Raw genomic sequence first — 23,530 nt, 5'->3', positions numbered from 1 at the left:
CAGCCTCTCTTGTCAGAGGTGTGAACACTGGCTGCCCAAGCCCCCTCCCCTGTCAAGTATCTTTGCTCACCTGAGGCGGGTGGGGGGACGGTCGGTGGGCCCGGGCTGGCTGTGACCCCTCCTTCCCTCTCCCTCACAGGTGTCCCGTGGGACCCCCCCTGGTCTGCTCCCAAGCTGGCAGCTGGCTACTGCAGGGTGTGATGACCTGGGGGCCCTGCCGGGTGCTCAGCCGCCCTGAAGTCTTCACACCTGTCCATCCCTTCATTTTCTGGATCCGGGATAAGGTCTCCAACGCCACCTTTGACACCCCGGCCAAGAGGCACCCTTGGCGCTGGGCCAGGACCAGGCAATGAAGCAGTGAGGGTCGCGAGCCCGCCGAGTCCTGGGTTTGAATCCCGGCTCAACTCCTTACCAGCTGCTGTGACTGTGTCCCAGTCACCTCGCCTCTGAATATGCCTCCTCTTTTGTGCAACGGAGACGTACTCAATTATTCATCCACTCCACAGGCTGCCACCAGTGCTCACTTGTGCCAGGCGACCGTGACACGGGGTGGGCGCGGCCCCTGTGCTCACGGCGTCTGGGGGTCGGGAGAGGCGAGCATTGGCCGGAGCTGTGACAGTAATAAATGTGCAAATGCGAACCGTGCTGAGAGCTGAGAGCAGGCGGACGACCCACTCCGGCGGCCAGGCAGTGACGTCCTGAGGCCAGAGTCCTGGCGGGGCCGCGCTCGGGCTCGCCCCTCAGCGACTGGGGGTGCTCGGGCGGCCCCTCCGCAGCCTGCTTCCCGCCCCGCGCGGAGGAGCGCCGGCGCGGGTTTAAGGATTCTCCAGGTCCCTCCCAGGTTTGTCTAATAAACTTTTGGGAGGCGAGGGTCTCAGAAGGCCCGAGGGAGCATCCGTTGACCCCATGCAGGTAGCTGCTGGTCCCACGCGGACTCTCGGAACCGGGGCCGGACCCCGACTGTCGGGGGCCTCGCTCTTGAGCCCCACGCGCGGTGGTCGTCGCTTCCGGCTCAGGACCTCCCACGGGCCTGGCGGGGCCGGGTCTGAGTAGACACACACTTCCCGTGGGGTAACCGGAACCAGGGGTGTGCTGGGTCCCGCACCACCAGACACAAACTAGCCGCGGATTTCGCGCCGACTGTCCCCGGGAAGCCCCGCCTCCCGCCGCACCGCCCCGACTACTCCTGCGCGCCGCCGCACGCATGCGCTCGCTTTCCCGCAGATCCCGCTTCCAAGAAACTTGTCCCTCGCGCCACGCCATCCGTCTCCAGGGCAACCCCGCTCCTCCCAGCAACCGCGCAGCCCTGCTATGGCGGCCGCGGGTCCCAGCGTCTTTCTGCTCATGGTCAACGGGCAGGTGGAGAGCGCCCAGGTGAGCGGCCGTGGACCCCGCGGGGCCGCACCCGTCCCCCCAGGGCCGAGCCTCGCGGGAGGGAACCAGCGTGTGAGAGGCTTGGCGCGAGGTCTCGCGAACCCTCCGCCCCATGTGCGGTGTGGAAACAGGCCTGGGGGGTTGAGCGAGGCCGAGGCCACAGTCGGCCGAGCCCGCGTGGAGTCACGGGCAGGGGCCTCCACCCCACGCGACCCGCGCGGGTCCGTGCGCAGCGATCCCCGCGCCCGCGACTCTCAGGCTCTCGGGCGCGGGTTGGAAGGGAGGTGATCTGTTTGATCTGATGCAGCGATGGTGGCGGCTGCTCCGGCCGGGGGGTGGGGGGGCGGGGCGGTGTCTGTTGGACGGAAGGGGACGCTACCCTCCAGTCCCCAGCACGTCCTAAGAACTGTTTGTTATTTCTGTGTATAAGACATAGATCAGCTCGGTGCTTTGTGACCGCCTGGAGGGGTGGGATAGGGAGGGTGGGAGGGAGGGAGACGCAAGAGGGAAGGGATATGGGAACAGATGTATATGTATGACTGATTCACTTTGTTATAAAGAAGAAAAAAAAAAAAAAAAGACATAGTATATGCCAGACTCCATGCCCAGCCCCGCTCAGTCAATCCTCACAACAACCTGTGAAGTAGATATTACTGGCACCCTCATTTTACAGATGGGAAAACTTGCCCAAAAGCAGTAGCAGAACTGGAATTTGAAACCTGGTCTGATGTCAGAGCTTTGCTGGACTTGCCCTTCCAGGCTGTTTTTAAACTATTATGAGTATATTGTGAGGACTAACTGAGATGGTTTAGGTAAAGCTCTGCTGGGGCCTGACTCTTGGTGGGCACCTCCCGCCTTCCTGTTTCATCAGGGACGCTGCCCCGGTCTCCCACTCTGTCCACTTCCCCCTTGACCCAGTGCCCAAGACCCACTTCCCCTCTTCTGCTGTCCCATCAGGGGCCTCAGCTGGGCTGGGTCACATGTGTCTGTGCTCTCAGCAGCCACCTCATCCCCACTTTTCCTCCCCCTCTGCTCGGGGCCCCTCCTCTAGCAGGCCAAGCATATGCTGCTCTGTGTCCTAATAGCACCCTGCCTTCTCAGACCTTTCACTTCAGTACCATTTCCTTAGAGCTGCTCCTGTGCCTGCCCCTGTGCCGGGTGCTGGGGACACAGAAAGCTCGCACACCTGTCCCTTATTCACAGTCTAATGGGGTTGAGAGAAATAAACAGTCAGTGCTGTGATGGAGGGAAGCACCAGGGGCTGCGGGAGTGGCCCCAAGACGGCCCGGAAGTTAGGGCAGGCTCCCTGAAGGATCAGTTTTGAAGGGTGAGCAGGAAAACTCCAGGTGAAGGAATGGGAAGGGTATGTCATACAGAAGGCAGAGCCTGAGCAAAGGCCCAGGGGCTGTAGCGGCCCTGGACTCGCCCACATGTTGGGCCCCAGACCCTCCGCTGAACGCCACGTCCACACCCCCCCTCACCAGGTGCCTCATGTTCGGAGTTACTGGTGGCCGCACCTGCCTGGCCAGCAGTCAGTCTCAGCGTGAGTCCCTGTGAGCAGAAGCTGTGTGTACTTATTTCCACAGTTTCCTGAGTATGACGATCTCTACTGCAAGTACTGTTTCGTGTATGGCCAGGACTGGGCCCCCACGGCGGTAAGCTGGGCCCTTTGGCCTCCCAGACTCTCGGCCTTCGTGACTGGGGGGGTGTCTGAAGGCTCCATCACACCCTTTCCCCTCCCAGTTCAGAACCAGTTGAGAGGTGGACACTGAGTTCAGGGGGGACCCGCATGCAAGTTTGTTCCTGGTGAAGCCGGGGCAGAGAATGCAGCGCCGCGATGCTCTCTGACCCACCCCCGAGGCCACGCTCGCTCGCGTGCCCTGTCCTGGGAGCTGGTGCGTAGCAGCAAGTAGGGATGTTTGGGCAGCGCGGGTGGGCAGACCCCAGAGAGCCGGCCTGGAGGCGGCCAAGCTGCAGACACTCTGGGCTGGTCCTTTCACTGCTCTGCCGGTCTCCTCAGCCTGTGGGGAGACTCTGGAACCCTCCTTCCAGGAGTCCCCGAGGAATGGTCTGTCTCCACCAGGAGAGGGACGATGACGCCTCTTCAGCCCGCACCACGTTACTGCCTGCAGGGCACTGGGGCGACCCTCACAGCCACTCTGAGCCTGGTCCCTCCTCTGTGCAGCTGAGACCATAGTGCTCGTCCTCCAGGCGCCCACTAAGCGATAACTGCCGAGTCTCTTGGTGACGGGGACACAGTGGTGAACAAAGCCAGTCAAACCCCGGTCTTGCTGGGTGCACTTTCTTGAGGGGGAGACAGACACGGGGTAGTAAACACTCCAGGCTGTTGGCTGGTGACACGCTGGGGGAAAGCAGAGGCAAGAAGGGGAGGGATGAGAGGCCAGAAAAGGCCTCATGGAGACGGTAGCTGAGCACAGAGCTGAAGGAGGCGAGGGGACAAGCCGCGTGGAAGGCTGTGGAAAGAACTAGGCAGGCAGAAGGTGTGGAGTGTGCAAAGGCCCTGAGGCGGGGGGTGTGCCTGGCATGTTTGACCTGGGAGGCGGGGGGCCAGTGAAATGGGGACACAGAAGGGACCGTACAGCACAGCCAGCCGAGCCACTGGTGACTTGACAGAAACACTTTGGTAGAGTGGGGGCCAGAGGTCAGACTGGGGTGGGTTCAGGGATGCAAAGTGAGATGGAATTAGAGCTGGTGAGTGTGGACATGTCTTTTAAGAAGCTTGGCTGGGAACAAAGGGGGGGGGGCGTAGGGCCAAGGGGTTTGTTGCTTTGTGACCAAGAAAGTGACACGCACATGCGTGCCAATGGTGACGGGAGAGGGCAACACCGTCCCCTCAGTGAGGCTGAGGCGCAGGTGGAGCTCGGGCACCGGGGGAGGGCTGGGGCCTCGAGGTTCCAGGCCCTCAAGGATGAAAACCCTCAAAGACCTGGGGGCCCCTCCATTACGTCTCAGGTCCCTTCATTTGGCAGAAGATAGTGAAGGAAACAGCTCTCCCAGCTGCTGCCCAGGGAGGGGAGGGGTGTGGTAGCCTGGAACTGGGACACTGGCCGTCACTGTCGTCCTCGCAGGGGCTGGAGGAGGGCATCTCACAGATCACATCCAAGAGCCAGGATGCGCGGCGTGTGCTAGTGTGGAACTTCCCCATCGACGTCACCTTTAAGAGCACCAACCCCTACGGCTGTGAGTCCACGGGCCTCGTCCTGCCCCCGTGTCCACACACGGACCTTGCCTGCCCGTCCCCTGAGCCCTCGACCAGCCTTGTCACGTGCTCTCAGCCACCTGGCTGTTTCCCCCTCCTCCCCGCCCCCTTCCTGCTCATCTGTGTGCACTTGACCTTTCTGAGGTTCTGACGGAGCCGGTGAGGCCCAGCCTGAAGCCTTGGGTGGCGCCTGCCTGCAAAGGGCAGAGCCTGGCTCAGCAGTCTGGCCAGGAGGCCTGCCCTGACAGCTCTCCCCTGTTTGTCACAGCTGTGCTTCTGCCAGACCCGAGCACCCTGCTCCTCTCTGCTGCTGCCCTTCTCTCTGCCCTGGGGACCTGGCCCTCATCCTACCTCTGACCTTCCCAAAGCCCTCCTTGCCTGCAGTGTTTGCAGTGTTTGCTTTCTCCCTTACCTGGCAGTTACCAGTCACTCTCACTTAATAAGCGCCAACTGTGTGCAAAGCCTGGGGTTCGCTCCACAGGGGCCGTGAATACCCTCCCTATGTGGGCTTGGCCAGGCTTTGTAACCCTATCCGGTAGGTAGATTCTTCTCCACTTCTAGGAAACTGAGACTCAAAAAAGTGACGTCATTTGCCTTCAGCTTTACCTTGAGTAGCTGAGCATGGATTTGATTTCAGGTCCATCTGATTTCACGGTCCAGGCCTTATGCTGCATTTGGGGAGAGTCAGGCTTACAGGGCGCAGAGGGTCTGGAGCAGAGGCTGCCTGGCTGTCCTCCTGGGCGGGGACTGCCATCCTGTTGTCATCATCCATGAGAAACTTCCATAGGCTTCCTGGAACAGGGCACTAGATAAAGGACCAATCTCCTCCTGCTGAGGACAGCTAGGAAAGGTGAATAAAATATTAAAAAGCAAAACCAGAAAACAAACTACTTGAAGGCGTCAGATAGGTAGCAAAGTCGTGGCACTTTAGGAGGCCAAGACCCAGGAAAAAAGCAGAGCTGCAGAGACACCCCCAGCCACAGCTCCCCTGGGAGTATTTGCTCATTCCAGCAGAGGTGATCGAGATGCTGATCGACACATGTCGGCCGCTCTGGGCTGGGGACCCAGGAGCCAGGAAGGTCCTGCCACCTCAGAGCCCCAAGAACAGCCCGCCCTGGCCGTGGTGCCACACATCCACAAACTGCGCCTCACAGGACACCAGAGGGTGATCTGTCGTGAGCAAGGAGGCTTTAATCCAGAAATAAGGAGTTTGTGCAACATCTAAAGTCAACCAGTGAGACTCACTACGTTAAAAAGAAAGTCGCCATCATCCCCATCGATGAAGAAGATGTGATAAAATTAAACACGCATTCATGACAAACCTGTAGCAATCCAGGAGTAGAGGGAAACTTCCTTAATCTGATAAAGGCTATCCACAAAAACTCAGAGCAGACATCACTGATTTTAGTGAGATGTTGAAAGATTTCTCTCTCAGATCAGGAGGCTTGTTATGACCACCAACATTGTACAATTCAAAGCTATAAGAATTAGAATCATGTCACCTGTCATTATTCACAGGTGACATGATTATGTAGCATTTCCAAAATAACCTACAGTAAATTATTAATAAGGGGGCATGACTGCCAAATATAAGATCAGTATACAAAAATCAGTTGCGGGCTTCCCTGGTGGCGCAGTGGTTAAGAATCCGCCTGCCAACGCGGGGCACACAGGTTCAATCCCCGGTCCGAGAAGATCCCACATGCCGTGGAGCAGCTAAGCCCGTGCACCATAACTACTGAGCGCGCGCTCTAGAGCTGACGAGCCACAACGACTGAGCCCGTGTGCCACAACTGCTGTAAGCCTGCGAGCCTAGAGCCCATGCTCCACAGCAAGAGAAGCCACCACAATGAGAAGCCCACGCACCGCAACGAAGAGTAGCCCCCGCTCACTGCAACTACTGAAGCCCACACGCCTAGAACCCGTGCTCCACAACAAGAGAAGCCCGCGTGCAACAACGAAGACCCAACACAGCCAAAAATAAATAAATAAGTAAATAAATTTATTTTAAAAATCAGTTGCTTTCTGTATAAAAATAAATAGAATGTGTTTTCTATTCTGTATAAAAAGTAGAAATTGATATTTTAAAAATAAATTCTTTACGGTAATATCAAATATAACCTGTTCTACCAGATATCAAGCTGCTATTATAAAGCACAATCACAAGAGCAGTTTTGGCACCAGGACAGACAGATCTGTAGGGAGCCCAGGGCAGAACTGAACATGTGCAGTTGATTCATGACAAAGGGGCAGAGCAGGAGGGGAAGGGGGTCTTGAGAAGTGGTCCTGGGGCAGTTGGATACAAGCAGGAAGAAAAGTGCAGCCTGATCCCTGCTTTGTATCAGGCACACAAAGTCCATCCCAGATGGATACACGCACGGAAGTATGAACAGCACGATGATACAGCTTCAGGAAGATTCCACGGAGGCGGGAACCGTGGCATCAGGGTGAGGACTCCTCACAGGAGCAGATCCGCGGGTTCCACTGTTAAAATTTAGGGCTTCTGTTCATCCAAAGACATCATTAAGGGTGAAAAACCAAGCCATGGAATCCACACACACACTACAAATCAGTGAGGAAAAGACCATCCAGTTGAAAACTGGGCAAGAGGCTTGAGCAAGGCACTGCACAAAAGAGGACGTCCGAGTGACCAAGAAGCAGGACGAGGTCTCAACTTTATTTTAGGAAGAACAATTACAATTAGGAAAATGCAAATTAAAGCTAAAGTGAGCGGCCATGATTCAGGACCAGAACAGCCCAGTTAGGAAGTTTGAGGACGCCAAGCTCTGGTGCGGTGCCGAGCTGATCGGGAACGGGAAAGAGGTGGGCGTGTGGGTGCGGTGCCCCCAGGGAAGCAGCTCGAGTGAATGCGCGGCCCTGGGCAGACACGGGTGCGCGTGTGACGAGAGGTCGTGCTGTCCCAAGAAGGAGACACAGCCCGGGCGTCCATGGGCGCCAGACAGGACCGAGTTCTCCTGCCTTGGAGACGTGACTCGGTTTGGATGCGTCTCATAAACACTGAATCCAAGAAGCTGGATGCATGAATCTACGTACCATACGATTCCACTCATACAAAGTTCACAACATGGGCAGAACCAAAGGACCACATATGGGATGCATTCTTTGGCGGTGAAACCTTACGGAAAAGGAGAGATGACCTTCGAGGTGGTGACGGGGAGGGAAAAGACGTCCCCCAGCACCGGGGAGCACTTCCTCTGCGTCAGGCCCGAGCCCGGGTGTCTAGAGGACGAGGAAACAGGCCTGTCCGGTGGCCGCGGGTCCAAGGTGGGCAGGCCGGCTCTGGGCCTCCCCGCCCCCCGAGGATGTATCCCAATGGAGCTGCCAACAGGGAGCAGTGGGAACTGGCAGCACCCAAGGGGGTGTGGGGCCTCCCTGAGCCACACGCAGACACCCCCGGGAGCAGCACCCCCTGTCACAGCCGGGTCCCCATGCACCCCCTGGGCCTGTCCAGTGGTAGGATGGGGGCAGCACAGGGCCTAGCCAGCAGGCCCTGCCCCCCAACCTCCCTGCAGGCCCACACCTGGGGGCCCCGGGCCCGCTGACCCGCTCTCCGCCCTGCCCCTCCCCTGAGCTCGCCCACGGGCTGACCCCAGCCTTGTCCTTCGCCAGGGCCGCAGATCGTGCTTAGCGTGTACGGGCCGGATGTATTCGGGAACGACGTGGTCCGAGGCTACGGGGCGGTGCACGTACCCTTCTCACCCGGACGGTAGGTCCTCCCTCAGACCTGGTCCCTTGCCGGGCCACGCTGGCCCGGGACCCGGGCACCCTCCGGAGGCTCTCCCCGGGGCACGCTTCACCTTGAGGCGGGGAGTGCGTACGGCGTCCCCGGGGCGGGGGCGTGGCCCGCACCCTGGAGGGGGTGTCCTGGGGCATCGAGAGGGTCGGGTCCAGCCAGAGTTCGGGGCAGCTGGGGTCGGAGTTCAGACACTCATTCCCCCGCTGCTGGCCTGAGGACACAGATGTGTCAGACACGTGTGTCCACGGGACCCTGCCCTCGGCGGCCCCCCGAGTAGTGGGCACAGACGGAGACGCCGCTCTCTCTTGTCAAGCACGGCGACAGGGTATAGGCACGGTGTGGGTGGCCAGGGTCAGCCGACCCTAAGGGGCGAGGACTCCACCAGAGCAGGTGGAGGGAGGAGGCCCAGCAGGCAAACTTCTGAGGGGTGTTGAGACGGGACGTGCAGGGTGCAAGGGGAAGGGGGATGGGGGACCACAGCTGGGTGTGGTCGAGGGGACTGTCAGGGGCTTCCTGGAGGATGGCAGCGCGTTTGGATATTTGGAGAAGGACAAGGGCCCTGTGAGGGGCACAGTTGAGCCAGGGTTGGTGTTTGTAGCCCTCAGCATCCTCCCGACCCTTCAAAAGAAACAAGGCTCTCAGAGGACTCAGCCCTGGGGGCGGGGCTCCGGCTCTGACTTGGCACTGCCGTCTCTCGCTGGAGGCTCAGAAGGCTCTGCCACTTTTCCGTGACTCAGCACAGCTGTCTATGAAAATATTTGTTTCAGGCACAAAAAGACCATCCCCATGTTTGTCCCAGAATCTGTGTCTAAACTGCAAAAGTTTACCAGGTGAGTCTCCTGCACATCCGTCCCCCAGCCACTCCTGGGCTCAGTGGTTGGGTGGAGGGCTGTCACGTCCCCTGTGCCATGTCGTGCTGGACGCCTTCACACGAGGGCCCTCTGCCAGGAGGTGACAGCTGAGCAGGGACTAGAGCGGAGGGCGGGGCCGGCGGGGCTTGGGGCGCAGGGAGCAGCATGGTCTCGGGGAGGTGGTGACCTTGGTGGGGCAGCCGGCGGGGCCCGCACACGGGCCTGCAGGGAGACCAAACCTGAGGCTTCTGGCCCCTTCCCTCATCCAAGTAGGAGCTGGAGGGCTGGCTGGGCCTGGCTGACCGACTCGGGTTGGGTCAGCTCAGCTCCCTGGTGGTGGGCCAGGCCGAGGGGAACGTGTAGCACCACCTGGGCCCCCTGGCCGGCACCCTGCTCGGGGGAGCACGCTTCCTGGGCTCTGAGGCACCTGCTGCCCTTGGGAGCCCTCCAGAAGCCACCGTAATGGGAAGGGCCAGCGTCGGCTGGAGGTGACACCACCACCCCAGTGTCCACACTGCTCCACGCCGCACAGCTCCGAGGGAGGGCTGCGGGCCCCCTTGTGAGGTCTCCCTGGGGAAGGGGGTCCTCGCTGGGAAAGCCCTCACCGCCCGCCGGGCGGTAGCAGGGGGCTGTCTCCCGCCCTTCAGAGGGGCTCTTGCCTGGGCCGGGCCGTGTGTGCTTGGGTTACGGAAATGGGGGAAGGCAGCTGGATGGACAGTCGTCCCAGATGAGGGGTCTGTGTTCCAGCAGCCCCTTCTCTCGTCCCCTCTGCTGGGCCTCCGCCTCCGGCGTCCTTCCTTGGCCTGCTGGCTGCCTGCTTCCCTGCGGCCGCTTCCTGTGGCCGCCGCAACCAGTTACCACGGACTTGGCTTAAAACCACAGAAATTAACTTTCTCACAGTGGGACCTAGTCTCTGGGGCCATCATGCAGAGCCTCCAATCTGCTCTTCACACGGCAGAAAGGGTTCCCTGAGACACCGCTGCACGAGCGACTCAGGCACATCTCCACCTCAAGGCGCCCGCAGGGCCCCTGCAGCAGCGTCCAGGCTGGCGGGGTGGAGCCGGCCCTTGGGGGCTGCTTCCCGGGCTGGTCCTCAGCGCAGCCTGGGGGCAGGTGCCGCGTAGCCCTGCTCCTCCGATGGGGAAACTGAGGTGCAGGGAGGTGGCGAGGCTTCCCTCCCTGACCCCCTGTGCCCCACATGCCCCCTCCCACGCCCCTCCTGCCCCCCCTGCCCTCTCCGCGCCCCCTGCCCTCCCCGCACCCCTCCCTGCCCGCCGAGCCCCTCGCTGGCTCACTGCGTGTCCGTGGCCTGCTCTGAGGTGCGGAGAACCCTCTGCCTGGGTGGGAGGCTCAGACATCAAGAGGTTAATGCTTTATGGCTGGAGCCCCATGGGGTAGGGGCCATTATCACGTCCCCATTAAGGTGAGAACACCGGTGCTCAGAAACGGAAGTGACATCCTGGATCCTGCTCTGTTAAGAGGACAGTGGAGAGCCCAGATCTGGCCCCTCTGCCCACCCCAAGGCTGGTTGTTGGGCTCTGGGTTGGGGCCCTCCTTCCCCAGGAGGATGGGGGATCACACTGTCCCAGGGCACCCCCCTTCCCCACCTCGGCTACTGTCATCTTTCTGGGATTTGTCTGGGTTCAGGCTGTGCACCCTCCCAGCCCCAGGTCTGCCTCCGCTTTCATCTGCAGTGAATCCCAGCTGTGGAGGACTCGATGGGAAGGCCTGGCGTCCGGCCTAGGAGGAGGGTGGTGTGGGGAAGGGCTGGAGGGGACAGCCCACGCCTAGTTCCCGTGGGACCCCAGGCGGGCCCTTGCTCAGCCAAGTCTCCTGTCTTCCCAGCTGGTTCATGGGACGGCGGCCCGAGTACACAGACCCCAAGGTGGTGGCTCAGGGGGAAGGCCGGGAAGGTAAAACTTGACCCCCCATCCCCCCGGCAGGTGGGACCAGGTGGGCCCCCCGCAGTCAGATGGCTGGATGCCAGAGACCTGCCAGCACACAGATACGGGGGCAGGGCCCAGCCTGGAGGGGTTGCCACGTCCGTCTGTCCGTCCCCTGTCCCCACCGCAGCCCCTTCTCCCGGTGAGGGGTGCGAGCCCAGCTAACGCTGCCCTTCTGTCCTCAGTGACCCGCGTCCGCTCCCAGGGCTTCGTCACTCTCCTCTTCAACGTGGTGACCAAGGACATGAGGAAGCTGGGCTATGACACCGGGCCTCCGGACACACAGGGGGTCTCGGGGCCCAGCACGCCCCAGGGCCTCCCCCGGTGAAGGCGTCGGCTCCTTGGGACGGCCCAGCGACCCACCTGCCTGACATGCGTCGCGGGTGGCCGGTGTTTGTGTAATAAAGTGTCACCTTTTCACAGAGCCCAGGCTGGGGCAGCTCCTCTCCCCGCAGCAACTGCCCTGGGAGCAGGGCCCCGGGGCCGGCACGGGCCTCGGTGGGCACAGCCCGGGGTGGAAGCTGCACCAGGACAGAAGCCAGCAGCTTGGCTCGGCCTGATCCCGGGCTCACGGCTGGGCAGCCCTCACACCTCGACACGCTTGTCCACCAAACAGGCGAGCTGGGCAGAACCTCCCTTGGATGGAGAGGCCCGCGGCAGCCCAGAGGATGGGCTGCAAGCCTCCCCAAGGTGGGCAGCGCCACGGCGGGAGAGCCCCGCCTGCCCTCGGCCCCCCCTGGGCTGCCTGACCCCCACTGGCAGCTTCTGGGGAGCCCTCTGGCCAGAACACCGGGCTCGCTTAGGGTCCTCCCCTCAGCAGGATTTGAGGGGAGCCCCGCAGCCTGAAAGAGCCCACCTTAGCCACCACCCACTGCCCGGCTGTCACGGAGACCTGCTTTGTACCAGTTCCCCCATAAACTCAGGGCCCCCAGCTCACTGCGCACTCTGGAACCGTCTGCCAGTCCCCAGCACCCTGACCCTCTTTACGTGGAACTGTCCCTCCCCCTCTGGCCCCTCTGCTCTGCAGAAGCATCTCGCATCCCCGTCCCAGCTCCCTTGACGCCCCGGCCGACAGACCACACCATGTCCACCACAGACTCCACCGCTGTCTGCTCGTCCAGCGGCCCCGGCACGTCACCAAGCTCATGGACAGCCCTTCCCGAGACATGGCCTCTTCCTTAGCCCCCTCCCTCTCCCTTGTAATGATCTTGGCCTGTGCCCACGGCAGCCCCCAGCCCCCTCCTTCCCCTACGCTCAGGCTCACACAGGCACCGAGACCGGGTCGGTGGCCTTGTGAACCGCAGGCCAAGCTGGACTCCAAGGCAGGAACCGGCTCCCAAGCGCGCCTCTCCCGATGCCTCGGGATTGATGAGGGTGGGGGCGGGGGAAGGACACAGCCAGAAACCGCGTCGTGATACAAATGATAAATTATATTTATACAGTAAATAAGTATCAACAGTCAACACAAGTTCCAAACCGGCCACCCGCCCCTGGGACTGAGAAAAAGGCTGGGCAACACCCCTGCCACGGTGCCAGGCAGGAGGGAGCTCGATGGCGTGTGTCCCACACGCGTGGCAGCACCAGTGGCTTCATAATCAGTGCAGCGGGCACCACGGACAAGGCGCCTGGGGTGGGCCTGAGCTGGGAGCTGGGCGGGAGTCTGCCTGGGCCTGGGTGGGCCGCCGGCTGTGACCTCGGGGCCTTAAAGTCCCATCGGGAAGGGCCCTTCACTCTCACGAGGAATCATGGCCCCTACCTCCCGGGGGAGCACCTTGCCCCGAGCCCCGCCCTGCCCCACCCTCCCCCAGGCTGCTGGGAGAGGCTGGACAGGCCTTCATGGATGACTCGAGCCCATGGTCCAGCCCCAGGTCTCAGGGGCTGGGCAGGAGCTCTGGGCCGGGGGTAGCCCCAGGGAGGAGCACAGGTGAGCTCTTCTACATGGCAACAGGAGTGGCCTGAGCAGGCAGTTGTGAGTCAGCCTCCCGTGCCCAGCGCCAAGGGTCAGAGCTCCTGGAACCAGAGAGGGGGGAGGGGCCCCATCCCCCAGGAGAGACCCCCCAGCCGTCAGCTGCCCTTGGTGCTAGAGGTGAGACGTCCGCCACCTAGAGTGAGACTGAGGTGCCCGCCAGGCCGGCTGACCAGACAGACACAGGACTCGGGGGAAATGGCCCTTCCCTGGGGAGAAGCAAGTCTCTTCTGGTCTTTCATTTGTGACTTACCTAATACTTTTTTATAGTGGTGGGTGGGGCGAGGAAAGCAGGGGAGAGGGAGGTAAGATTAGTGCACTTTCGCTAAAAATCTCTTCTGGGTGAGAATGATTTTTCTTCCTCTGTCAAGTAAGAGATGATTACTTCTACATTGCAACGGGTGTCTGGAGGGCGGGTGCGTAGGTTGGGGCCAGCCCTGGGCCCTCCCCGTCAGCCTGGGCTGCCCCCGACATGCCGCCCCCCCCGCTGTCCCCACCTCTACCCTGAGTGTGGAGTAAGAGAGGGGGTCACAGACACAGGGTTCCAGAAGTCTCCTCCTTCCCACGTTCCCACTGTAAACAAAGTCTTGTTAACTGTGCATGCCTTCAGTCACAAAAAGGAGTTAGCTGATAAAACCTGGTGAGTCACATTCATATGTTAGATTTTTTTGTCTTTAACTTTCTTCACGTTGGTTCATCAGTAAGAAAAATAGCCTCTCTTAGGATCTAGCCAAAAAGGCTGAAAGTCAATCAGTTTGGTAATCCACCAAAAAAAGGAGTTAAAGGGAAAGGCAACTGGAGGCTACGATTTTTTGTTACCGTTGTAGTTTTCTTTTTTTTCCTTTTAAATAAACATCTTTTATGCATAATCAAATTCCCATGTTTTCCTATAAAGAATTTGCTTTAGTTTTTCCATAAGGCATTTTTTTGTCTCTTCCTATTTAAATTTTCTTACAGAGTTAAAACCATAAATAAGAGGATTTACACCACTAACATGACACTGCCAATATCTTAATTCAGCCAGACCTGGTAAATTCTATCAAAACTAGACAGTTAAATAAGACCGACGTTATAAAAATATTAGCCAAAAAAGACTATTCGATAATTCTGCAAACAAATATGAAACTGTACTAAACAAAATCTGTGCAAACGTGTACAAGCATGGAGCACGTGGCAGGGTTATGCTCAGGTTAGTTTAAAGCTTGCTCTAGTGGATTTAATTCAAGAGTTGTTCCACGGTGGTGGCGTTTACTTTGAACTCACACACGAGTCAAAGAAAAGTAAAATATGCACAACCGCGTCCCCCAAAGGTCAGTGTCTGAGGGAGCCCGCACTCCATCCCGTCCACGCCTGGGGGGGTTGCCAGGGCTGGGGGTGGGGGCCAGGTCCTGGGCAGGGGGGCTCCCAGAGGCCCGGGGCTGAGGCTGGGCCAGCACTGAGCACTGCCACCTCCTCATCCAAGGCCCCCGAGGGCCGGCGGGCTGGGCCCGCGGTCAGGCTGGGTCAGGGGCCCTCCCGCCTGACACAGGCTCGGGGACCCACGTGCCGCGTGATGACGCCTCAGTAAGCCCGCCACCTCTCGACCCTCAGGCTGAGAGCCAGGGCCGCAAAGACACCCTCTGCACACCCACCCCACTCTCAGACCCCATTCCACAGGCGAGAGCCCCTGCCCGGCGTCCTCAGCACGGATGCTCTGCGGCGGGTCCCGGCGCGGGCACTAGAGGAGGAACGGGTTGGTTGTGCCGGTGGCCTGAGCTGCCGACGGGGGGACGCCCAGGCTGCCCACCATGTTCACCGCGGCGGGGCCCAGCGGCGGCAGGGAGGAGCCGCCAGCCCCCAGGGCTGGGTGGGAGGCTGCGGACGTCACGGAGGCCACAGCCATGGGCTCCACAGCCGGGCCTGGCCCGAAGGACGCGCTGCTCCCCAGCACCGGGCTCCCCCGCAGCTGGTTCAGCGTCAGTGGCTGCGGCTGGTTCACCTGGAAGGGGTTGACCGGGGCTGAGGCTGCGGCAGCACCTGGGGAGAGAGCGGGCAGGGCGGCCGCGGTCAGAGCAGCAGCGCACCCGGGCCTGGACGACCGGGCCTGGACGACCACGGCACAGTGGCCACCAGGGCAGTCCGCCCGCCACTCTGGGCCACTCAGGCCGTGAGGAGCCCAGCGAGGGGCCAGGCTCGCGGGGCCCAGCTCCTCCTCCGGGCTGGCACCCCGGGCGCCCTCCCTTGTTCTCTCAGCCAGCCAGCCGAGCTCTGCGACCAGAGGGAGAGGGGAGAGGAGAGGAGAGAGGTGCAGGGAGAGAGGGGAGCCACGGGGGAGGCGGGAAGTGCAGGGCGGCCTGCACCTGGGGACCCTGGCATAATAAAGGCTCTGAGAAGTCCTGCAGTCTAGAAGAGTGTTTCCCGAATTCCTCTCATACCAGAAACCCTTCCCCACGTTCAGCAGAAACATCTACTGAAACCCAGGCCAAAAACCACGGGCGCTGCCGGCACTGAGTCTCCAACGCGGCCCAGCCCCTGCTCACAAAGGCTGCCAGGAGGGCACCCCCAGGTCACCAGAGGAGATGTCGCCTGCTCTCCACGAGGGCACCCCCGCGCTCTTGCATCAGTCGCTCCTCGGAGCCCTAGGAAGAGGGCTGTGCAGATCGGATCACCCCAGCTGGAGATGAGCAGACTAGACTGCAGAGCAGGACCAGGAAGGGGCAGAGCCAGGAGGATGGCCCTGGAGGGCCGGGGGCTGCCGGAACCTCCTGCGTCTTGGCTGTAGCCCCCAGGCCCTGACCGGCCCCCCATGGCCTGGCAGTGGAGCTCCTGCAGGGGCCCTCGGGGCAGACCCCTGGCTGTCGGCCAGCTCTGCCCTGGAGCCACTCCCGCTGGGGGCAACCACATTCCCTACCCACCTCAGGACCACGCGGCTGGGCAGGACCCAGGCATCACACACACCCCACTTCTGCCAGTGGGTCCCCGACCTCAGCCTGTAAGTCCTCAGGTCTGAGGCCAAACACCTTGAACGTGACCTGTTCCTGCCCTTGGGGAGCCCAAGGCCTTTCTGGGAAAACTCTGGGGAAGAGCGGGGGCTTCCTCAAGGAAGAGGGTTGCCCGGACTGAGAACCGAAGGGTGGGTCTGAATCCCCACCCCCGGAGAAGAGGAGGGAGATGTCCCGGCAGAGGGAACAGACCGTGTAGCAGGGGACAGAGAGCAGCTCACGCAGCTGAGGGTCTGAGCGTACAGGGGGCTGGGGTGGGTGGGGGCACGGAACATGGGGGCCCTGGCCACTCACTCGAGGGCTAGGGCTCGTCCTGCAGCCCACGTGGAGCTCCTGAGGGTGGAGAGCCCACCGGTAGGGAGGACAGGCTTGGGGGCAAGGGTGAGCTCCAGCCCCAGATGAGGCAGAATCCCACAGCAGGGGCGAAGTGAGGGTTCTTGGGGTCCCTGGAGCATGGCCCAGCAGAGGGCCCAGTTACCCTCAACCCGAAAAGGGGGTGCTGGGCAGCAAACCCAGGCTCCCTCCCTCAGCCCCAGCACTATCCGCCTCCAGCTGACCTAGAACTGGCGCTCGCTAAAGGGTCTCCCTGGCTGGGGCACCAAGTCAGGGGCAGCTTCTGCTCAGTGGTCTCAACTGAGAGGACAGGGTTTGTTTTCCAGCCCCACCATGAGTCCCGGAGAGGCGCGAGTGCTGGTCCAGGATGCCCAGCGCTCCACGACTGCTCAGCCGGGGCCAGCACGCCCCTGAGCCTGGTCCCCACCTGCGGTCCCCGAGGGAAGAGTCCCCTGCAGAGGTGGAGGGGAGGTCAGCGCCCACAGGCCTGCCCCAGAGCCGCTCTCAGGAAGGGCAGACGGCCAGAGGAAGGCCGGGAAGCAAGCCTACCTGGTGCCAGGAAGGGGTTGAGGGACTGTGCCGGCGGGGCTGGCCTGGTCACCAGCGAGTCCAGGTTCACCAGGGCCGCATTGGGGCCCAGGAAGGACTCGGGGGTTTTCCGGGTGCCGCTGGGCTTGCTTGAGGCCACGGTCGGGGGCTGGGACTCAAAGGGGTCGGGGCTGGTAGTTCCGTTGTTCTGGGCCGGCGGAGACGCCGCCTTGGCTGCAAGACAAGGACACACACGGGCTGATAAGCCTGGAGGGCTCATCCAACCCCGAAGCGTCCAGAGCAAACCCCGATGTCCCCCGACGCCGACTCGCCGGGGATACGCGCAGCTGCCCAAGGAATGGGGCGTTCGTTGCAGTGCTGTTTCCAAGAGCCCCAACCTGGAGCCATGGTCAGCCACAGAGCAGGGCACGTACAACCAGACCTGAGTCTAGGGACAGAGGCGCAATGAGGAAGGAGCAGGGACAGAAGAGTGCAGCACAATCTCCACAAATACTAAGATGGCATTTGGGGTTGGTGGCTACACATTTTTTTAAATGTTTTCATTTTCTAAATTTTCTACAGTGAACATGAATTGGTTGACAGTACGAAGAAAACAAATGACTTAAAAAAATTCAGCCAACAGAGGGTGTGCTGAGGCAGGCTGGCAGGAATGTGGTTGCTCTGCTAGGCTGCTCTGCTCTGTGAGATGGTGATGGGGACACGGGTCCCGAAGAACCATCGATTCTGCACTCAGCAGCCCCACGCCCAGGAACCCAGACTCAGGAAATAATGCAAAGTGTGAGCAGGGGTTTAAGCACAGAGATGTTCACTACAGCATTATTTATTTTAGCACAACTTGAAATCAACCTAAAACGCCCTCCCCAAAATTAACGATTAAATATTGGGTTGGCCAAAAAGTTCGGGTTTTTCTGTAACATCTTACAGAACCCAGTAACTTGTCGCTGAGCCCTACAGAGAGATACTACAAAGCTATTTCTAAAGAATTTGTAATGTTGCAAGAAAATGTTCTCAATCTGCTTTTCCATAAAAGTGGTGGGGGCAGGATTCGACTCCCTCCAGCAAGTACGAGCTCAACAACAAAGGCTGTCCGTAAGAGCTCAGAGAAAGTGCTGGGAGGGGGCACAGTGGCCACGTGTAGATGGAAGAATTACAGGTGATTTTCATTGTCTTCCATAAACTTTCCCACAGTTTCTACAATGGGAACACCTCCAGAATTGGGGTAAATACTTCACAGGCCCAGGGAAGGGTGCTTAGGCTTCTCCCTGAGGGGTGGGGAGCGAGCAAGGACAGTTAGGTTGTACTTTGGCCTGTGGAAGAGACACGGAATCTTGCTTTTTTAGTGAGGCAAAAGAAACCCCGGGAAGCAGCAGCTCTACGTTGCTTCTGGGCCCCTGGAGCTGAGACGGCCTCAGGGGGTGCGGTGAGGGGTGCCAGGCTACTCCTACCTTAGGCCAGGCCAGCCCAGCCCTGCCTGCTGGGGAAGGCGGCGGGGTGTGTGTGTGCGGGGGCAGTGGGAAACGGGGAGCGGGGAAGCCGGGAGAGGAGAGAGAAAGGGGAAAAGTTGCTTGGTGCAACTGGGAGGGGTGGCCCTGAGGAAGGCAGGAGCCACCTGGCTCTGTCCCCAGCCCCACAGGGCTGTGTGAAGAGGGCATCCAGCCCCCTCCCTCTGCCTTTCGGGGCCGAGTTTCTCTCCCCCTGACCCTGACCCCTCCCAGCCCAGGGGCGCTCGGGAAGGAGCAGGGTCTTCTGCAGAGCGTGCATGTGCGTGCATGCGTGCACGTGTGTGCGTCGGAGATGCCTGCCCACACAGAGAGCTGGGTGGTCTGGGAAGGGGGCGCCTTTGGGGAGCTGCGAAGAGGAAGGCTGGTGGAGATGGGGCAGGGCCGCGCTGGGCCGGCTGGGGAGCCAGGGCAGTGGGCTTCCGCCAGCGGTCACAGGGCCCAGGGCACGAGGCCGAGGAAGAGAGGTGGCTGGAGGAGAGGAGAGGGTGACAGAAAGCTCAAGGGCATTCCTGCCGCCGCTGCCCCGTGAACGAGAATCCCTGAGTCAGACCCCCGGCTCCCAGGTCAGACACGTGCACGTGCGTGGAGTCGCCAGGTTCCTGACTGTGATGCCTGCAGCAACGGGGCTAGTCAGGGGCACAGAACGGCACGAAACCACAACCACCAACGCCGTTACGTACCTGCTTTTTTTGAAGTTCGGAGGTTGTCAAATTCAGAAAAGTCATCTTTAATTGTACCATTCAAATTACTGAAGAGATCAAAAGCCCCTGGGGAGAGAGCGGCAGTGACTGTGCGGTGTCTCCACTTCTCTGCCTTGTGCTTCCCCATCGGGGGGGACCAGAGGTGGGCCGGCGTCCGTAGCCCTCACGGGGGAGAACTTGGAGTCGGGGGGCAGCAGGGGTGTGGGGTCCCTGGGTGGGCAAGGAGGGCACCGGGAGGGGCCTCCCCACGCAGAGCAGGGCGCTCGGCTGCCCATGCCCCGCCTCCCCCTCCCCAAACCGAAGCCAAGGTGGGGGGGCCTGTGCTCACCAGAGGGGGACGCAGGCTTGGCGGCCGATGCTGCGGCCCAGGGGTCGGCGGCTTTCCCGGCACTAGGGGCTGGCTGCTGCGGGGCGGCCCAGGGGTCAGAGCCCTTGGGGACGGAGCGTGTGCCGGCGCCGGTGGGCACCCCCCATGGGTCGACGGAGGTGGCTGTCTTGGCACCTGTGGGAAGGCGGGGTCGGTTCAGAGATGCTCCCAGAAAGGGCTGGGCAGCCGGGGTGAGAGGGAGAGGACCTGGGGCCACAGGAGCACGCTGGGGGGAGTGCCCGGGGAAGGGAGCACAGAGCCCCCGCGGCCTCTGCCTCGGCAGAGCTTGCCCGGCAGCGTCCTCCCTGCCTGCACGCAGCAGACACGCGGTGCGGCATGGAGAGGCATCAAACAAACAGCTGTGCGCTAACACATCCACTCCCTAAAGGATGGGACAGACTCCAACGCCCGGGCCTGTGCGGGGTGGGGAGTGGGTCGTGCATGCATGTGTGCATCCGTCCATGTGCACAGGGCACCCACGCACCTCCTCTCCCTGTGAAGCATCTCAGACGACCACTGCGAGGCCCCCGCGCCCCACCCCAGTCGTCCACACCTCCCTCCACGAGCTCCGGTTTCGCCACGGAGGGGGCCGAGGGCGTGAGCGGTGCCGGGCCCCTGAGCCGTGTGCTACCAGACACACCGACGGGGTGCTCCCGGGGGCGGCTGTGTTCACGCAGAGGTTTACCCGGGAGACTGAGCTGCGTTGGTGTGCAGCTGAAACGTGTTGTTTACGGCTGTCTAATACTTCATCCTGTGACAGAAGGCACGGCTGGTGTAGCTGTCGCTGTGCTGCACACACGGCCCTTCACCGCAGACACGGGCATCAGCTTGCTCCTTCCCAGGCCCCTCACGCCTCCTCTCCCACCAGGGGCCTGGTCCCGTCTCTACCCACCTCCCTTGGGTTTTTTGTTTTCATTGATTTGACGGGTTCCTTCCACGTTTGGGTGCTGATTCTCTTCCTTGAGTTACAAACAGCTTCTCCAAACTTGTGGCCTTTCCCTTCACTCTCCTCATGGAATCTTTTGATGAACAGAGAAGTTCTCACTTGCATGGAGTAGAACGCAGCAGGATTTTCCTCTAATTTGTGTTTTTCAGGACACGCAGGAACTCCACCTCCACACGCCCTCGCACATGGCCTGGATAAATACTTTTTACTTTATCCTTTATTTCCATAAGGAATTTATACAACTTTAGGGACCGGCATATTTTTGAAACTTCATTTTCTGGTTACTTATTACTATGCAGAGCAACAATTTAATTTCGTATACTAATTTTTGTATTCAGCAATCTTGCTAAACTCTTAATTCTAATCATTGAAATTCATCCTATTTATTCTTTTTTTCTTCTTTAACATCTTTATGGGAGTATAATTGCTTTACATTGCTGTGTTAGTTGCATCCTATTTATTCTTACAGTAATTCTAATAACTCTTAATTCCAATCACCTCATTTGCAGAATTTTGTCAGCCTGTTTCTGCCTCTAATAGGATGATCGCATGCTTTTTCTCTTTGGGACTGTTAATATGGTACATTAATACATTTCCTAGTGATTTGGTCCTTGCAAACAATGTTTTTCATGAGGTACTGTATCATTTTTATATTTTTCTCGTTCTGGTTTTACAGTTGCTTCTTTGCTTAGGGTTTTTGCACCTATATTCCTAAGTGGGCCTGGCCTGACGTGTTTGTTTTCACACTGTGCATCTTCTGTCTGGTTTTGGTGTTAAGGTTATGCTAGCCCATAAAATGAGTAGGAATACTCCCTTTTCCCACCCCCTGAAGGAGTTTGTATAAAGTGGAGTTGTTTCTTTCTTTTTCGTTTTTATTATTATTATTATTTTTTTTTGCGGTACGCGGGCCTCTCACTGTTGTGGCCCCTCCCGTTGCGGAGCACAGGCTCCGGACGCACAGGCTCAGCAGCCATGGCTCACGGGCCCAGCCGCTCCGCGGCATGTGGGATCTTCCCGGACCAGGGCACGAACCCGTGTCCCCTGCATCGGCAGGCGGACTCTTAACCACTGCGCCACCAGGGAAGCCCTGTTTTTAATATTTATCTACTTATTTTGGCTGCGCCGGGTCTTAGTTACGGCACGTGGGATCTTCGTTGCAGCACGCCGGATCTTTTAGTTGCGGCATGCGGGATCTAGTTCCCTGACCAGGGATCAAAGCCGGGCCCCCTGCATTGGGAGTGTGGACTTAACCGTGTGGACCACCAGGGAAGTCCCTGGAGTTGTTTCTTGAATGGCTTGAGAACTTGCAGCAAAGCCCTCTGGGTGATTTAGGGAATGAGAGGGAGGTGAGTGACTTACTCGGCTCCTTTAATAATTATAGGACTATCCCTACTTACAGGTGTCCTACTGCTCTTCCGCCAGCTTTGCTGAGTCTTCTTTTTTAATTTATCCATTTTATCTAAGTTCTCGGATCTGTCAGCACAGAGTTGATCAAACACCTCTTACTCTATGTGGAATCTTGGCAGGACCTGCACCTACACTGTTTGGCCCTTCCTCTTTATTTTTCAGAACTACTCTTGCCAGAGATTTCTCTATTTTATTACTCTTTTCAATGACCAACTTCTGTGCTTGTGGATATTATTCCGTCTGTGTTCTAACTTGTTAGCTTCTGTTGTCCTCACTATCTCATCCCTTCCACTTGACTCGGGTGTGACACCATCCAAGCCTCAACACCGCATCAATCTTGTGCGTTTCTTCTGGACTAATGCAAACATTTAAAGCTCTGAATTTTCCTCTTACTATCACTTCCATTGTCCTATGTATTCTGATATGAAAATATTTACGTTATTATCTGGTTCTAAATATTTCTATCACTATAATTTCTTATTTGACTCAAGAATGTAGAAGTGTTTTTAAAATGTCAGGTGTATGGAGTTTTCTACTTATCTTTTTGCTACCGACTTTAAACTTGAGTGTACTGTGGTCAGAAGGTGCGTTCTGTGTGATCCAATTCTCTGACTTGGCAGAGGCTTTTTGCCTAGCACGCAACTGATGCTTTGCATCTCGGGTGCGACTGGAAAGAACGCGTGCTCTCCAGTTGCTGAGACAACACCTTCACAGGCTTATGAATCACGCTGCTCCAACTTTCTTATATTCTTATTACTTTAAACATCTTCTCCTGCCTAGTTCTGTATTCCTGATATTCTCCATTCCTTCCAGAGATCTGAGTTTCCGTCTGGTTGTCTTCCCTGTCAGCTGGAAGAACTTCCCTTGGCAGTTTTTGTGGGGCTGGAAATGGTACCCTTTCACCTTCATTCCTGAAGGATACCTTTACCAGATGCAGGATTCTGGTGGGTGAGGTTTTCGGTGGTTTCTCTGTCTCACCGTTGTTCTCAGGAGAAGGACGTTCTCCCGGTGGGCCCTGAGGACGTCATCCCACCGCCCTGACGTTCTCATCACTGCTGGGACTCAGCCGCCGGCCTGACTGCCGTTCTTCTCTGCTCCCGGGGGGTCATCTCTGATGTCCTCTCCCTTTGCTGTTCTCCAGTCTCCTGACTGCACGTCTGGGTGTGGGTTTCTCTGATTACCCTGTGTAGAGCTCACTAGGCTCCCCAGCTCTGAGATGAAGCCCCGCGCCACAATTCTTGAAAGCCCTCTGTCACTATCTTTTCAAACATTACTTTCCTGGAACTCCAAAAAGCTGTGTCCCCATTCTGCCCGCACGCGCCCCCAACTCCTCCGGAGCATTCTCCAGAAAGCTCCGTGGCTACTCGTTTACCAGGAGTCTCCCTGGACAGCAAGCTCCTGGGGGCACTAGGCGGGGTGAAAAGACCGGGCACTGCTCCCTGACCCCTGTGGACTCAGCGCCCGGGGCCCGTCCCCAGGCAGGGCACTGCACGGGGCCCGGCCGTGAAAGGGGCTCCTTGGCTTTGAAGAAGACGCACCGCCGCCGGCCGGCCCCCCTCAGGTTTGCCACGGCGACCACAACGGACGAGCCAGGGCAGCCTCACGCCTGTCACCCACTGGAGGCTGGCCAGCT

At 59.2% G+C, this 23,530-nt stretch overlaps 2 protein-coding genes across 7 annotated transcripts in view; one reads left to right on the top strand and one right to left on the bottom strand.

The window, feature by feature from the left end:
- The first annotated feature begins 1,243 nt into the window (after positions 1 to 1,243).
- Positions 1,244 to 11,569, top strand: B9D1 (B9 domain containing 1). 2 transcript variants are annotated; one of them, XM_060082652.1, is made up of 7 exons: positions 1,246 to 1,374; positions 2,961 to 3,029; positions 4,464 to 4,575; positions 8,225 to 8,321; positions 9,119 to 9,181; positions 11,048 to 11,115; positions 11,331 to 11,569. In XM_060082652.1, the coding sequence occupies exons 1-7, from the start codon at positions 1,312 to 1,314 to the stop codon at positions 11,471 to 11,473; spliced, it is 615 nt and encodes a 204-aa protein (XP_059938635.1). In that variant the 5' UTR covers positions 1,246 to 1,311; the 3' UTR covers positions 11,474 to 11,569. The 2 variants fall into 2 exon arrangements, with proteins under 2 accessions (XP_059938636.1, XP_059938635.1); XM_060082653.1 differs by lacking the exon at positions 2,961 to 3,029 and having other exon boundaries at positions 1,244 to 1,374.
- Positions 11,570 to 12,582: 1,013 nt separating this feature from the next.
- EPN2 (epsin 2) overlaps positions 12,583 to 23,530 on the bottom strand; it is a 67,269-nt gene continuing 56,321 nt past the window's right edge. For 4 of the 5 annotated variants that reach the window (XM_060082648.1, XM_060082647.1, XM_060082649.1 and 1 more), the window contains 4 exons: positions 19,506 to 19,679; positions 19,157 to 19,243; positions 16,975 to 17,187; positions 12,583 to 15,127 (listed from right to left, as the gene is read on the bottom strand). In XM_060082648.1, coding sequence (XP_059938631.1) covers positions 14,829 to 15,127; positions 16,975 to 17,187; positions 19,157 to 19,243; positions 19,506 to 19,679 — 773 coding nt within the window. In that variant the 3' untranslated portion in view covers positions 12,583 to 14,828. The remainder of the gene's footprint in view (positions 15,128 to 16,974; positions 17,188 to 19,156; positions 19,244 to 19,505; positions 19,680 to 23,530) is intronic. The other variant, XM_060082651.1, reaches the window with a different exon arrangement.

The sequence above is a fragment of the Mesoplodon densirostris genome, chromosome 18 (assembly GCF_025265405.1).
Source record: "Mesoplodon densirostris isolate mMesDen1 chromosome 18, mMesDen1 primary haplotype, whole genome shotgun sequence".
NCBI classification, from domain to species: domain Eukaryota; kingdom Metazoa; phylum Chordata; class Mammalia; order Artiodactyla; family Ziphiidae; genus Mesoplodon; species Mesoplodon densirostris.
This window is presented reverse-complemented; position numbering and strand designations above follow the sequence as displayed.